The 17,045-nt window shown below is 46.1% G+C and overlaps 2 protein-coding genes and 1 pseudogene across 3 annotated transcripts in view; all 3 read left to right on the forward strand.

Annotated features, from left to right (window-relative positions):
• LOC308580775 (zinc finger protein RFP-like) overlaps window positions 1-17,045 on the forward strand; it is a 127,868-nt gene that overhangs the window by 102,048 nt on the left and 8,775 nt on the right. The gene's annotated exons all lie outside the window — the stretch shown is intronic.
• LOC308581242 (zinc finger protein RFP-like) overlaps window positions 1-17,045 on the forward strand; it is a 29,443-nt gene that overhangs the window by 3,623 nt on the left and 8,775 nt on the right. Inside the window, exons 5-6 of the mRNA XM_081183772.1 lie at window positions 1,216-1,334; window positions 8,260-8,958. Coding sequence (XP_081039898.1) covers window positions 1,216-1,334; window positions 8,260-8,777 — 637 coding nt within the window. The 3' untranslated portion in view covers window positions 8,778-8,958. The remainder of the gene's footprint in view (window positions 1-1,215; window positions 1,335-8,259; window positions 8,959-17,045) is intronic.
• Window positions 11,095-16,642, forward strand: LOC308579505 (zinc finger protein RFP pseudogene; annotated as a pseudogene). The gene is made up of 3 exons (XR_014013468.1): window positions 11,095-11,622; window positions 14,303-14,398; window positions 16,232-16,642. The product of XR_014013468.1 is annotated as a zinc finger protein RFP pseudogene (transcript).

Here is a 17,045-nt window from a genome sequence, read left to right on the forward strand (position 1 = left end):
ACATGGCCCTCCAGGGGCTGCAGGGGGGAGACTGTAGGACTCACTCCCTGAGGCATCTCACAGGTAAAAGCAGGGCCTCCTCTTCTGAACTTGTAGCCCCCCAATTCTCCCTCCAAGGATCAAGGTCAGCTGCCTCCTCCCTCCCTCCCCACATCACTTCACACAGGGATGGGGGCTCTTTTCTTTCTCTTCCACCTTCTGTTCATTGACTTTGGTAATTTCAAACATGTAGAAGAGAAAGTGCCAAAGATCCCTGGGAACAGCTTAGGACGTACCAGTATATTTCCACGTCCCACTGGAAGCTCCCCAACTCTGGTAACTCAGCCCCTTTGTGGCACTGAGGGAGGGAAGGTCTGTTGGTCTAGAATGGGTTGGCTCTTTTTATTGGGAGCGTTTCCAATGTGAGAGGCTGAAGGTGGTCTTGAGTGGGGGGTGAAAGTCAGGTTGTTTGATGCCTCTGGAGGGAAAGTCCCATGGGGCATGGGGCTGCACACTTCCTGTGTGAGAGAGGGGGTGCAGGGAGGGTGGAGGTTGCTCTCCTTGACCGCTTGGCAGCTTTGGACATCACTAACTAGCCAGTGTGGTGTAGTGGTTAAGAGCGGTGGACTCGTAATCTGGGGAACCGGGTTCGCGTCTCCGCTCCTCCACATGCAGCTGCTGGGTGACCTTGGACCAGTCACACTTCTTTGAAGTCTCTCAGCCCCACTCACCTCACAGAGTGTTTGTTGTGGGGGAGGAAGGGAAAGGAGAATGTTAGCCGCTTTGAGACTCCTTAGGGTAGTAATAAAGCGGGATATCAAATCCAAACTCTCTTCTTCTTCTTCTTCTTCTTCTTCTTCTTCTTCTTCTTCTTCTTCTTCTTCTTCTTCTTCTTCTATCCTCTGGAGAGGCTCAGGGAGGGAGGGATTGCAGGCACTCCATTTCAGGGGTTTGGCCCTTAGGTCCTGGGACCTTCCCAGAAAGTTGTTATGGGGCAGCAGAGTTTGAAGCCATGGGAGCCCTCCGGTGATGTCGCACAGGGTTGCCTCTTGTCCCTTGTGCTGTTTATCATCCTTACGAAGCCATTGGCCAGGGCTTGGAGGTGGGTGTCAACAGATCACGTTGAAGTACCTGTTGGGAAATAAACTTCAACTTTGTTCATGTTATTGAGATCTCCTGCAATAATTAGGGGGACGGTGCCACAATGGGGCTATTCATTGTTTTTCTTTTCACCAGGTATGAGGAAAAAGAGAGTCCAGAGAAGCCACTGCCTTTCCCTCCAGAACTGAGGAACAGGATCTTGGAATCCTGTGGTCTAAATCACCTTGTGGAGGATACAATGAAACAATGGAAAGGTAATGAAAAATGGCTGCCAGGATTTCACACTGGGATTTCTATTATTTCTTCAGAACTGAACATGCCAGGCTCTTATTGCATGGAATTGAGTAACCCCTGGATACCTTCCTTCTTGGTGCTCCAGCCTTCATTTCCAGTCCCCCAGAATGGCCCATGTATATTGTGACGTTTGATCCTGTAAGGGAAGCCTGAACCAGAGTGTATCTCTTTTCAATTATACGGAACCTCCTTTTCCTTTTGGTTAGCAGTCTACACAATCTGGGGTTGTCCTTTGGGAAGTTCTCCTGCTCCTGCTCTGAATGGAGTCAATTTAAGGATGCCACATTATGAAGTGTTACTTTTGTATGGAGATTTATCTCAGGTGGAAGAGTGTTGCGCTTACACTTTATATCTTTTTGCTTCCTCAGATGCTGTGTTATACAGAAAACAGCTTCAGAAAGGTATATTTCCAGGGGAGGAACAATTTGACAGGAGGGATGGGGACTGATATTTCATGGGTGTTGAACCTTCCCTTCTGCAGACTTTGGGACCCCCATCAATGGCGTCACTCTGGGTAACAGTCCTCTAGGGGGTTTGGGTTCTTTCTATGTCCCATGAATGAACTGGGAGGGAGGTTGAAGGCTTGGATTGGGGGCTGAGCTTGTCCCTGTGAAGAACCTGCTCACCAGTTCCATTCCTGCCTATAGACTAGTATCCTGGTTTCACCCTCGATTTCTTTCCTAAAATCTGTATGCTGCTTGTTTGTAGGGAAAATCCTCAGAGCCTTACAATATCTTACAAAAGCTCTTAAGAAGGATCCTGCAGGGTCAGTCCAATGTCCATCTTGTCGCGTTCTCATGTATAAGGAATCTCCCTTCCATTTTGTTTTCCCTCCACACAATCTGGAGAGGTTCTTTTGAGGCTTCTCTAGATTTGCTTGTATTTCTCCTTTGTGAAGTGTGTTAAAACGGGCACCCGCAAGCACCCAGTCCCTCCTCCACCTCCTGCCCAGTCTGGTCTCCCAGCAGCAGAGCAAGGCCTGAGCTGCCGCCTCCTCAGTTTCAACCTCATCAGCCGTCCATATCTCCTGAGACTTCCCACTGTTCCTAATAGATCAGCCCCATTCCATGAGAGACGACTTCCAATTGCAGAGGAAGAATCGGCAGAGCTTTACCCTGGAATTCAAGGGTATTGAATTCCAGGGTAAAGCTCTGCCGATTCTTCCTCTGCAATCTGGTTTGTCAGCATGCTTGTAAATTGCGGTTTCAACAGCTTTTCCCCACCAGATTACTTGGTGCAGGTGTTAACCTTCTTCCAGCCCTCCAGTACAGATCCCCATTTCATTTGTGGATTTTGAATTGTTAGAATCATAGAATCATAGAATCAAAGAGTTGGAAGAGACCACAAGGGCCATCGAGTCCAACCCCCTGCCAAGCAGGAAACACCATCAGAGCACTCCTGACATATGGTTGTCAAGCCTCTGCTTAAAGACCTCCAAAGAAGGAGACTCCACCACACTCCTTGGCAGCAAATTCCACTGTCGAACAGCTCTTACTGTCAGGAAGTTCTTCCTAATGTTTAGGTGGTATCTTCTTTCTTGTAGTTTGGATCCATTGCTCCGTGTCTGCTTCTCTGGAGCAGCAGAAAACAACCTTTCTCCCTCCTCTATTTGACATCCTTTTATATATTTGAACATGGCTATCATATCACCCCTTAACCTCCTCTTCTCCAGGCTAAACATGCCCAGCTCCCTTAGCCGTTCCTCATAAGGCATCGTTTCCAGGCCTTTGACCATTTTGGTTGCCCTCCTCTGGACACGTTCCAATTTGTCAGTGTCCTTCTTGAATTGTGGTGCCCAGAATTGGACACAGTACTCCAGGTGAGGTCTGACCAGAGCAGAATACAGTGGCACTATTACTTCCCTTGATCTAGATGCTATACTCCTATTGATGCAGCCCAGAATTGCATTGGCTTTTTTAGCTGCCGCGTCACACTGTTGGCTCATGTCAAGTTTGTGGCCAACCAAGACTCCTAGATCCTTTTCACATGTACTGCTCTCAAGCCAGGTGTCACCCATCTTGTATTTGTGCCTCTCATTTTTTTTGCCCAAGTGCAATACTTTACATTTCTCCCTGTTAAAATTCATCTTGTTTGTTTTGGCCCAGTCAAGGTCGATCTGTCAAGGTCGTTTTGAAATGTGATCCTGTCCTCTGGGGTGTTAGCCACCCCTCCCAGCTTGGTGTCATCTGCAAATTTGATCAGGATGCCCTTGAGTCCATCATCCAAGTCGTTGATAAAGATGTTGAATAAGACCGGGCCCAAGACAGAACCCTGTGGCACCCCACTAGTCACTCTTCTCCAGGATGAAGAGGAACCATTGATGAGCACCCTTTGGGTTCGGTCAGTCAGCCAGTTACAAATCCACTGAGTGGTAGCATAGTCAAAACCGCATTTTACCAGCTTCTTTACAAGAATATCATGGGGCACCTTGTCAAATGCCTTGCTGAAATCAAGGTAGGCTACATCCACTGCGTTCCCTTCATCTACCAGGCTTGTAATTCTGTCAAAAAACGAGATCAGGTTAGTCTGACATGACTTATTTTTCAGAAATCCATGCTGACTATTGGTGATCACAGCATTCTTTTCTAGGTGCTCACAGACTGTTTGCTTAATGATCTGCTCCAGAATCTTCCCTGGTATTGATGTCAGACTGACTGGGCGGTAATTATTTGGGTCCTCTCTTTTCCCCTTTTTGAAAATAGGGACAACATTTGCCCTCCTCCAGTCTGCCGGGACTACGCCTGTTCTCCAGGAATTCTCAAAGATGACTGCCAGTGGTTCTGAGATCACATCTGCCAGTTCTTTTAATACTCTTGGATGCAGTTCATCTGGCCCTGGAGACTTGAATACATCTAAACTAGCCAAGTATTCTTGTACTATCTCCTTAGTTATTCTGGGCTGTGTTTCCTTTGCTGAATCATTTGCTCCAAATTCTTCAGGTCGGGCATTGTTTTCTTTATCGGAGAAGACTGAGGCAAAGAAGGCATTGAGGAGTTCAGCCCTTTCTGTGTCCCCTGTTTGCATTTCACCATCTTCTCCTCTGAGTGACCCCACTGTTTCTTTGTCCTTTCTTTTGCTACGAACATACCCATAAAAGCCTTTTATGTTGCTTTTAACCTCTCTAGCAAGCCTGAGTTCATTCTGTGCTTTAGCTTTTCTGACTTTGTGTCTACATGTGCTGGCTATTTGTTTGAATTCCTCTTTGGTGGTTTCCCCCCTTTTCCATTTTTTGTACACATCCTTTTTTAATCTTAACTCAGTTAAAAGTTCTTTAGATAGCCACCCTGGCTTCTTTAAGCACTTTCCATGTTTCCGTCTCATTGGTATTGCCTGACGTTGTGCTTTTACTATCTCCCTCTTAACAAACTCCCAGCCATCATGAACTCCCTTTCCTTTTAGTATTACTGTCCATGGGATCTCACCCAGCACTTCCCTAAGTTTTATGAAGTCGGCTTTCTTAAAGTCAAGAAATTGAGTCCTAGTATGCTTGGCTGCTCCTTTCCGCTGTATAGTAAACTTCAGAAGAGCATGATCACTCGCGCCTAATGATCCTTCCACTTCTACCCCACTAACCAGGTCATCAACATTGGTTAGGACCAGATCTAAAATGGCTGTTCCTCTTGTTGCTTCTCCCACTTTCTGGACAATGAAGTTGTCTGCAAGGCCAGTGAGGAATCTGTTTGACCTTATGCTCTTGGCTGAGTTTGACATCCAACAAATATCTGGGTAATTGAAGTCCCCCATTACTACTATCTCCCTTCCTTTTGCATGCTTGGCCATCTGTTCCAGGCAGGCATCATCTATGTCCTCCGTTTGGCTTGGGGATCTATAGTAAACTCCCACAATGAGGTCTCTGTTATTCTTCTCTCCCTTAATTTTGACCCAAATGCTCTCACTTTGGCTTTGAGGTTCTAAATCTTGGATCTCTTCACAGGTATACACATCCCTGACATATAACGCCACTCCTCCTCCTTTCTTGTCTGGTCTGTTTCTCTGAAATAGATTGTATCCCCCCATTTTTACATTCCAATCGTGGTTGTATTCTGCCATTTTATAGCATGGTTTACCATTTCTGATTTACCCATGGAATCATGGAATAGTAGAGTTTGAAAGGATCCCAAGGGTCATCTAGTCCATGGGTAGGCAAACTAAGGCCTGGGGACTGGATCCGGCCCAATCTTCTTCTGAATCCCACCTGCGGACTGTCCGGGAATCAGCTTGTTTTCACATAAGTAGAATGTGTCCTTTTCTTTAAAATGCATCTCTGGGTTATTTGTGGGGCATAGGATTTTGTTCATTTTTTTCCAAAATACAGTGGTACCTTGGGTTACAAATGCTTCAGGTTACAGACTCCGCTAACCCAGAAATATTACCTCGGGTTAAGAACTTTGCTTCAGGATGAGAACAGAAATTGTCCTTTGGTGGCGCGGCGGCAGCAGGAGGCCCCATGAGCTAAAGTGGTGCTTCAGGTTAAGAACAGTTTCAGGTTAAGCACGGACCTCCAGAACGAATTAAGTACTTAACACGAGGTACCACTGTATAGTCCGCCCCCCCCACAAGGTCTGAGGAACAGTGGACCGGCCCCCTGCTGAAAATGTTTGCTGACCCCTGATCTAGTCCAAGCCCCTGCAATGCTAGAATCACAGCTAAACACGTTAGTTGTTTTAATTCCTTTGTTGTCTTCCAATTACTTGTTTTATGATGTCATCTTTTGCTTAAAATAAGGAAACAACAGATGCTTTACCCCCCCCCCCCCAATTTTTTTTTTGAGCTATTAACCCTCTTTTTGCTTCCTCAGATGTCCAGTCTTTCAGAAATCTCCACAGAGGTAAATTTCACATGGAGACCCCAATTGACAGGAGGGGTGGAGACTAGTGTTTCATGGGGGGGGGTCAAGAGTCTCTTCTGTATGTTGAGAACCATCGACAGCTAGACTCTAGCCCTGCTGTTTGTGCCAAAAAGGCAGAGAGGGTGGACTTGAAGGGGGAGAGGGAGACTTCCCAGAAGGATCAGGCGGAGGAGGGAAGAGTCGGGTTACTTTTGCATCATGTGACCTTTTTCAGGCCTGGTTGCCATGTATCCTCTTTTTCCCAGCCATGTCTTCTATTTTCATGATCAAAATTTCTTGAAATTTGTATCGGGGCAGATTTCTAAAATTTGGCAAAATGTCCCCAAGTTTTTTTTAATACCCGTGAAATTTTTAATATTGCATTAGAGCAGGCATAGGCAACCTCGGCCCTCCAGATGTTTCATGATCAAAATTTCTTAAAATTTGTATCGGGGCAGATTTTTAAAATTTGGCAAAATGTCCCCAAGGTTTTTTGGTTGGTTTTTTTGGTTTACAAGAACTCATGAAAATTTTAATATTGCATTAGAGCAGGCATAGGCAACCTCAACCCTCCAGATGTTTCAGCACTACAATTCCCATAATCCCAGACCACCGGTCCTGTTAGCTAGGGATCATGGGAGTTGTAGTCCCAAAACATCTGGAGGGCCGAGGTTGCCTATGCCGGCATTAGAGTCAGATCTAAGGCACCCGGTTAGTCTAATCTGCAGCAGAGAATCACAACAGAGCAGCATCTTAAGCTAGCGACATACTGTAAAAATCCCTTCTCTTGTGGCTGAACCAAAAGGATGCTAGCTCAGCTACAAGATCTTGGAGAAGGAGTCCGGGAGGGCAAGAGTTAACATTCCCCTGCCCTTAAGGAGAGTCCACATGCAGATGTTCAACAGGTTAATGAATTGTTCTGTGCGCACTTACGTTCAGAAAGATGTGAACATGTGCCCAAATATTTCATTTGGCAAGTGAGGGAGCTATAAGTATTATTATTCCTTTGTTCTTGGAAGTTAAGAGCATTGCTACTAGCAATATATCGCAGCTTCTATAGCCTACATATAATAGTGGCATTTCAAATGAGAGTCATCAAAGCGATCCATGGTTAAAAGTCAAAGTTGGCCAAAGTATCTTCTTTATTGCTCTTCAAAATAGGGCAGCCCTACACTTGCCTATCATGACTGTCTCAACCCCAAACTGGTAACCTTTTGAGTTATTCCCCCCTTCTCTCAGGAAACTAGTCTTATGGTATATATGAAATCCCAAAGAGAAGCATGGAATAAGCAGTCCTTTGTAAAATTGCCCTGCCACCTGCCTCCTCTTCCCTGGTGGCGAGGTCTAAACTTCGAAGATGGTTGGGAGGAAGGAGAGACCAAGTGGGTGAGAGAGATGGAGAGCAGGAATAAACAGGCTCCCCATTTAACGCGATTTTCACTTTTGTGCACGAGGGCCCAGAACATAAGCCATGCGAAAGTGAGGGGAAGCCTCTATGTGGTTTTGTGTTGTATTTTTATGCTGTGGACCACCCTCAGACCTATATATGATGGGCAGTATGCAAATGTTGATATTTTTATTATGATGATTATGATTATGATTATTATTATTATTAGAACAGGGGGTCCTCCTCCCCCAGCCCAACCCAGAGGTCCCCAAAGGCCAATTCCCACAGAGATTGTCAGAGGAAAACAGCTTCTCTCCTCTCCTGCCTCCTCCAATTCTCCTCTCTTTCCCCTTAGATAACACAGAAGAGCTGAGTAAAAGGTTTCCTGGGTGGTTTTTCCCCTTAGAAAATGTCTTGGTTGAGAGGAGGGCAGGCACAATGGACATTGAATATAAGAAAGTGAAGTAAACTGATTTAAAAATCAACCAGAAGATATTTATTCTGATGAGAGTCTGCAAGGAGGAGTCTCAGTCTAGCATAAGATGCAAATAAATCCCCTTGATCTGAAAGGGAATCTGGGTTTTTGGGGTGTTTCTTGGATTAGGATGTCCATCTCTGTCTCTCTGCTGACTCTGCCTGATCTTCTCTCTCCCTCATCTTCTCCCAACAGCAAATGTCACTCTGGATCCAGACACAGCCCATCCCCAACTCATCCTTTCCAAGGATAGGAAAAGCGTGAGATGGGGAGACAAACGTCAAGCCCTGCCTGGCAATCCTGAGAGATTCAGATGCTCCTCTTGTGTGTTGGGACGTGAGGGATTTACAGCAGGCAGACATTTCTGGGAAGTCACTGTGGGAAGTGGGGGATGCTGGGATGTGGGGGTTGCCAGGAAATCTGTGGAGAGAAAGGTCCGCTTCTCCTTTAGCCCTGAGTGGGGGATCTGGGCTGTGGGGAAGTGGGGAGGGGGGTACTTGGCCTACTCATCCCCTCATTACTCTCCTCTGTCCCTGAGGGAGAAGCTCAGGAGGATCCGGGTGACTCTGGACTATGAAGGGGGACGTGTGTCTTTCTCTGACGCTGACTCAGGAGCCGAACTCTACACGTTCTCAGGAGCCTCGTTCTCTGGAGAGACCCTCCTCCCTTTCTTTCATCTGTGGGGAAATGAAACCCACCTCAGTATCTCCTGAGGAGACAAAATCTGCCTCTCAGGCCCAGCAGGAGTTTCTCTCCAGACCAGAGTGACTGATATAAAAAACATTTACCCACCAGGAGAACATTGGGCAGTTTTTCAAGGGCCCTTTGAGAAGATTCATTTTCCTTCCTTTCCCCAGAATTCCCTCTGCAGCTTGCTTCTTCTTAAAGAGACAAGTCACACTTTTAACAGTCCCAGTAAATCATCTTTTCCTCACCTTCAGTCTTGTTTTCCTTTTGAGATGTCTGATTTGGCAGAGCACGAGACTCTTAATCCCAGGGTTGTGGGTTGAGCCCCACGTTTGGCAAAGGTTTCCTGCGCTGCAGGGGGTGGGACTAGATGACCCTCAGGGACACTTGCAACCCTGCGATTCTACGAAACCTTCCTCTCCCCACAAGACCTTATGCAGCTGTGAAAATGCATGCATAATTGGATTAATGGAGGACTAAAAAAATGAACCCCTTCCCCCACATCAGGCAGGAAAGCTCCTTACTCTGGAGACCTCAGATGGGAAGAAAATCAAAAAGAAATTGAACAGGGTGTCAGCTTCAAAAGTCCTCTGCGAATACAGCCTCCCCATCTCCACACGTTGTCAGAAATAAACCTCATTGCATTGAGTGTGGGGCTTCAGCCCAGTTATACGTGTTTAGGGTTGATGCATTAACGTTCCGTATTTACAGGCTGCATTCTGTATATCAGGGGCATCAAATGGGGTATCCTCTGGATAATGCTGGACTCCAACTCCCCTCTGACCCATCCAGCATGACCAGGGGTCAGAGAGGATGGGAGCTGCAGTCCGGCAGCTTCCGGAAGGGGCCCCATGGGCTGGGCTGCCCTATACATTTCGCAGGACACCTTCCCCGTGTCCCTCAGCCCCACCCCAAATGCACAATGCTCCCCCAAGGAGGGTCTTTTCAGCACCAGCTGCATCTGATTTCTCTCCTGGATACTAAGAGCTAGAACAACAAATGCCTGTGGAATTGACCTCTCTCAAAGATCTGGTAGGACTCTCCCTGGCTCCACTATCAGGGCCGCCGACTTCTGACCTGTGCAGCCTGATCTCCTTTTCCTGCATTTCCCATGGGGTGGTGGCACATGTCAAAATAAAGACACCTTTGCCGCCCCCCACCTGCCTGAGGGCCACCTCCCCTTGCTCCACCCCCTATATGATGTTGGCGATGTTTGTGTGTCATCATACGTTTCCCTGTGAGTTTCCTCTCACCCCGTGGAAGGACACAAAAGTCTCCCATTTGGTCCAGTGCCCAAGAGGGGCCACCCAGACGCCGTGGGACACCTGCAAGGAGGACCACTGTGTAAAACCAGCCTCCCTCCCCTCCTTGCAGTTTCCAGCACCTGAGATTTAGAAGCCTTCTGCCTCTGGACTGTGGAGGCAGAGCAGAGCCATTGTGCTTCACAGCCTAGTGCTCCATGAATTTGTCCCCAGCTCAATGGGTGGAGCATGATAGTCTTAATCTAAGGGTCACTGGCTTGAGCACCACGTTGGGCAAAAGATTCCTGCACTGCAGAGATCTGGAGTAGGTGACCCTGGTTGTACCGTTCAACTCTGCAATTCCATGATTTTAAGTTGGCTGCCATCTCTGCCTCCAGTGGCAGTGAGTTCCATGGTTCATTTACACACTCCACAACGAAATACTTTTTTCTGTCCTGGATCTCCCAACAATCAGCTTGCTTTGGGGGCCACGACTTCTAGTGCTATGAGAATCTGCAATGTGGAGATAATGTGTCTCTGTCTCCCTGCCTCCATCCATTGTGGGAACCAGAGCAGGGGGTGGGCAGTTTTGTTTGTCCCCTCCTGGGGCAGGAAGCCTCAACAGAGAACTTCCTTGAATTAACAACAACAACTGGCCACCCGCCTATGTCTTGTGACCTAGATAAGGTGTGTGTTCTCCACTGCAAATCAGGATGTAACCAACATTTCTCCCTCTTTTTTTCTGCGGAATGTGGCACTTTTCAAGAATATTTGCTGGACGTATTCCCCAAATGAATTATCTGGTGCCCGATTAATCCCTTCCTCTGAATGAAGCTTTTTCCGCACTCGGGGCATTCATAAGGTTTCTCCTCCGCGTGGGTCCTTTGGTGTTTGATCAGCGTATCTCACGGAGAAGTGTTTTTCCTGCACTCAGGGCATTTGTGAGGCTTCTCTCCTGTGTGGATGTTCTGATGGTCAATCAACCTACAAGGATGATTTTTCTTTATTACCAGAAGGCAATCCAGAAGCATTTGCTACTACTTGAGAAAACATTCAGCAATTGAAAAGACCTGGAGATATGTTGTTGTTGTTTTAAAAAAAAATAAAGATCATGTGATCACTGAGTCATTTCCAGGAAGGGAAACTCCCAGTGGCTGAAAACTGAAAAAGCGAAACTTAACTGGGTCTTCAGCACGAGGGAGCCATGGCTGCTGCAGGGGGTCACATCCAGAATCTCCGTGATGAAGCCACTTGCTCCATCTGCCTGGATTACTTCAAGGATCCAGTGACCATCGCAGAGTGTGGGCACAACTACTGCAGATCCTGCTTGGTCCTGTTCTGGGGGGAATCGGAGGCAGAGGCTTCCTGCCCTCAGTGCAGAAAACCAGTTCAAAGAAGGAGCCTCATCCGCAATCGGCAGCTGGCTAACGTGGTAGAAATAGCGAAGAATCTCAGCCTTCAAGAGGGAAAGGAGGAAGAAGGGAAAGGGGGAGTTTGTGAGAAGCACCAGGAGCCCCTGAAACTCTTTTGCAAGGAGGATGAAGCCCCCATTTGCTTGGTGTGCGACAAATCAAAGGGGCACAAAGAGCACGAGGTGATTCCTCTGGAGGAGGCTTTCCAGGAATACAAGGTAGGAGATCCCTGGATCTTGAGGGGGAGAAATAGCTGTGGATTCTTCTTGGGAGGTTTGCTTTTGAATTCTCAGGTCCAAAGTAGACATGGCATTGATTGGTGGTTGTTTATCGCCTTGGAAGCAGCCCAGGGGAAGCCTGAGAGATCCTGGGGTGGCTGGAGGCGGGAGTTGAAGTCTTTCTCTCTGCCAGGGGGACAAGGGATCTTGAAATATTCACAGCAGCTTCAAAGATTTGAACTGGGACCTTGGCAGGGAGAGAAAGGGTTAACCACATCCACATCCTCCAGAAACGTTGCTTTGTACTATTAAGAACGGTACAAATGTAAACTGCACGTAGACAACTAAGTACATGTTTCCTTTGGCTAGCAGGATGCTTCCTTAATGCTCTGCAAAACAAACCATATTGTCAGGAAAGCACTGTTTAATGTCTGGATAAGGTATAAGGACTTTTTGGAGAATAAAACTCCAAGGTGGCTATCACCTATGGAGGCTAAAGCCTTAACATGGAAGACAAATGGCCAAAATACTGGGAAATTCTAGAACAGGAGGGTGACAAACTGAAATTGCAGAGTTATGACAAGCTTAAGGAGAAGGTGCGGGACTCGCTACATTACTTTCAAATAAGAGAAGTTTATAACTTGGATAAAAAAATTGGTTTCCAGGTGGAAAAATCAAAGTTGGAAACAGAACTGTTAGAACCCAATGTAAAGGTACTTTCGAGAATGTATAATCTGCTGTTGAAATGGAATACTGAGGAAGAAACAGTAAAATCGGCAATGATAAAATGGGCACAAGACATAGGTCATAACATTATGTTTGCTGACTGGGAGAGGTTGTGGACCACCGGGATTAAATTTACGGCATGTAATGCCTTAAGAGAGAATATAATGAAAATGATGTATAGGTGGTACATGACCCCAGTCAAGCTTGCAAAAATATATCATTTGCCCGATAACAAATGTTGGAAATGTAAAGAGATTGAAGGTACATTCTTTCACCTTTGGTGGACGTGCCCAAGGATCAAGGTCTTCTGGGAAATGATATATAATGAACTGAAAAAGGTATTCAAATATACTTTCCCGAAGAAACCAGAAGCCTTCCTCCTCGGCATAGTGGACCAATCGGTGTTAAAGAAGGATAGAACTTTTTTTATGTACGCTACAGCAGCAGCAAGAATTCTCATCGCAAAGCATTGGAAAACACAAGATCTACCCACCTTGGAAGATTGGCAGATGCAACTAATGGACTACATGGAGATGGCGGAAATGACTGGCAGAATCCGAGACCAGGGAGAGGAGACGGTGGAGGAAGACTGGAAGAAATTTAAAACTAATTTGCAGAAATATTGTAAAATTTATGAATTGTAAAATTAATACGTTATGAATTTGCTGAATTAATTTTTTTAAAAAGGGATATAAGAACGGGAGATGTGAGGAAGTCCGGAAAATAAGCTAATTGAAGATGAGAAATTGAGAAAGAGGGAATTTTTGTTTTTTTGTTATTATATGTGTTTTTATCTCTTTTTTCTTTTTCTTTTGATGTGTTTAATGTTTGTATTTTTGTATTGGATTTTTTGTGATTTTGTATTTTCTTTGTCTTTTATTGTGGAAACTTAATAAAATACTTAATGCTCTGCAAAACAGAGTGCAGCAAGGGATCAGCTGGGGGGGCGGGAATGGCCAGGAATTGACCAGACGGTGCAGACCCCCCCCCCCAAAAAAAAATCTTGGAAGCAGAGAGTGGAGTGGAAGCACCTACTGGTGGGGAGCATGCTTATTGGGGGGGCTGTGCAATGAGGTTTCGGGGGGGGAGCTGAGGATCTCCTCCCATCCCAAATGGCAAAGGACTCAGTGATTCAGAGTAGCAAATGCAAGGGCAAGGGATAGATATATATATAATGCCTTTTAATTTTAATCCCTTTTAAAAATATCACTTGTTCCACTACAGTGGTGCAAAAATGCTCCCGTGCCATGCAGTGCTACTAATGCCACGAAATAGTAAGAATAGTGGGAAAAAGCTGGTCTCTTTGAATTGTCAGGATGACCAGACAGCAATCTTATGACCGAAGGAGGTACTTGGGTGGATTTTGGCCACAACAAGAACTTCTCTGGCCCAGAAATGGAAGAAGCTGCAGCACTTAAATCTCCCCTGGTTGCACAAGCACACTTGGGGTCTGGCTACTGCAGAGAAAATAACTGACAAATAGCAGAAAACCAGAATTGCCATCTGACCCAAAAGAGGGGTTTGGAAGTTTTCAAATGGGTGAAGTTTTGAGAAGTGCTGCTCTATCCCTACATCTCTCGCCTCTTGGGCTGACCTCACTATCTCTTTGACGCTAGACTGGTACATCCCAGGTTGGATCCTGCCTTAGCCCTTCCTTCTCCTCCTCCTCCTCTTCCCACTTCTCCCTGAGACCTCAAGGTGAGAAGTCAGGCTGGGACTCCCAAGGAAAGGAGAGGAGGCTGAGAGATCACTCCACAAGGGAGGGTGTTTGAGAAAAGGTGAGGGGCTGCAAGATCTGCAGGCAAGGGGGGACCTAACTGGGATCCTGAGCCCCACAGGGCTGCCGCAGAAAGAAGGTAGTTGACCCATGGAGCCGTGGACCCAAAAAGGCTGAAAACCTCTGTACTTTTATTTCCGCCAGGAAACTACTTTGAGTTTTCCCTTTTCTCTTTAGGGAGAGATCTGTTGCCACCTGGAGATTCTGAGGAAAGAGAGAGAGGAAATTCTGGCCCATCAAGCTGATCTGGACAAGGAAAGCAAAGACCTCCTTGTAAGTGTCTCTGTTGTTCCCAGACAGGGAACAAGTACTTGAGACCTCCAGGTATAGGGCAGTATATAAATTCAATAAAGAAGAAGAAGAAGAAGAAGAAGAAGAAGAAGAAGAAGAAGAAGAAGAAGGAGAAGAATCATAGAATCATAGAATCATAGAATCATAGAGTTGGAAGAGACCACAAGGGCCATCGAGTCCAACCCCCTGCCAAGCAGGAAACACCATCAGAGCACTCCTGACATATGGTTGTCAAGCCTCTGCTTAAAGACCTCCAAAGTAGGAGACTCCACCACACTCCTTGGCAGCAAATTCCACTGTCGAACAGCTCTTACTGTCAGGAAGTTCTTCCGAATGTTTAGGTGGAATCTTCTTTCTTGTAGTTTGAATCCATTGCTCCGTGTCCGCTTCTCTTGAGCAGCAGAAAACAACCTTTCTCCTTCCTCTATGTGACATCCTTTTATATATTTGAACATGGCTATCATATCACCCCTTAACCTCCTCTTCTCCAGGCTAAACATGCCCAGCTCCCTTAGCCGTTCCTCATAAGGCATCGTTTCCAGGCCTTTGACCATTTTGGTTGCCCTCCTCTGGACGCGTTCCAGTTTGTCAGTGTCCTTCTTGAACTGTGGTGCCCAGAACTGGACACAGTACTCCAGGTGAGGTCTGACCAGAGCAGAATACAGTGGCACTATTACTTCCCTTGATCTAGATGCTATACTCCTATTGATGCAGCCCAGAATTGCATTGGCTTTTTTAGCTGCCGCGTCACACTGTTGGCTCATGTCAAGTTTGTGGTCAACCAAGACTCCTAGATCCTTTTCACATGTACTGCTCTCAAGCCAGGTGTCCCCCATCTTGTATTTGTGCCTCTCATTTTTTTTGCCCAAGTGCAATACTTTACATTTCTCCCTGTTAAGAAAGAAGAAGAAGAAGAAGAAGAAGAAGAAGAAGAAGAAGAAGAAGAAGAAGAAGAAGAAGAAGAATCCAGTCAGGACTGAGAAGTGATGGAGAAATCTGCCTGTTTCAGCTTCTCCACATTTCTCCTTTTTCCACATCAGCCTGTTATGAATCAGATGTTAGGGTAGCTACCTCCTTATATAAATATTTTGATCTTTACTTTACCCTCATAAACACATTTTTTGTGAATATTTCCTGGCTGGGTCAAGCTTGAAAATATCAGAATTTTAAAGCTCTGTTTTGTTCTCCATATTTTTTCAGCAAGAGCAAATTAGGCAAGTTTACATTTGAATGCAGCTAAATTGAGTTTATTTCCCCTTGCCATTTATTATGTGAATAGCAGTCAAGGAGAAGCTTGAGGACTTGTGAGCTGAAAGGGTGGAAGCAATTCAATCCAAATCCTGATTTACCATAAATTCTACTAAAGAATTGTCTTTCTAAATGTGGGCTCTTGTTCATTTTAAGTAAACTCGGGCCATTTTGAACCTTTAAAGAAAACAGGGGAGCTATGGGGATGAATGCTGCACTTTGTTCTCCTCTGTTTCTGTTCCTTCCTACACCCCAGTCTAAACTGAGGGGTGTTTTATGTCCCTGGAGGTTCTCTGAACAACTGTGAACTCTGGTTATGCCATGCCCCAAAACATGCAGGGAACATCCATGGCTAGGAAAAAAGAGCTCCTTCCTTTAGGCTGTATCCGTCTGCAAAATAGAAGTCAACAGAAACAGCAATGAAGAGGGCCTCCCCTCAAAATAAAGGTTTACTTCTTTAGCCACTGAAGGTTTCATGTCTATGAAAAATCAGAAGTGTCCATCATAATTTTGTTTCTGTTGTTTCGAGGCTAAGCACCAAACACACTCAGACCTCTTTTCTTGCAGAAATTAACAGAAACAGAGAGGCTGAAGATTGTGGAGAAGTTCAGAGAACTGCGCCAGTTCCTGGAAGAACAAGAAAAAGGTCTGCTGAATCACATGGAAGAGGTGGAGAAGGAGATTGCAGGGAGAAGGGATGAGCAGCTGGCCAGACTCTCCAGGAAACTCTCCTCTCTTGAGAGGATCATCCAGGAGATGGAGGAGAAGAGTCAGCAGCCAGCGAGTGAACTCCTGCAGGTAAGACGGTGGCAGGAACAGCCCAAGGCTCCAGGAAAAGGCTGCCTCCAATCCTTCATGTGTCTCTTTCAAGTATGCAAGGAGTGCAGGGGCTCAGATGATGGAGCCTCTAGTCAGGTATGTAATGGACAGGAAGACCCAAGAGACCTGGGATGCTTAACTCACCTGAATGCAGACTAGAGATTCTTCTGTGTTCTTGATGGAACATGAGGTGGTTTTCTGCTCTTTGGTGATGATTGCTCTCCAAATGCCTTCCTTCTTGAAAATGCTGCCTTCCTGCCCTGGGCTGGGCTTCAGTGAGGATTCAGGCCTCCTTCTGACATGAGGCAGTCTCTTGACCAAGCTTCTTTTCCACTTCCCTCCACAACTTCTGGGTTGATACCCTTCACAATGGATACAGAGCGGCCCAAAATGGTGCTCAGTCACAGTGACCAAAGAGTAAGACAGAGGGACTCATCCTGTCCCACCCCTTTCCTCCAGGAAAACCTGCTCTTTACTGCTGAATTAGAGCAAACCTCAGCCTGGTTTTCTCTGGATTGACGTTTGCTTAGATGTTGAACTAAGGAGCCAGTTTTCCCTGAGG

The sequence above is a fragment of the Podarcis bocagei genome (assembly GCF_964188305.1).
Source record: "Podarcis bocagei genome assembly, chromosome: 2".
In the NCBI taxonomy this organism is placed as follows: Eukaryota; Metazoa; Chordata; class Lepidosauria; order Squamata; family Lacertidae; genus Podarcis; species Podarcis bocagei.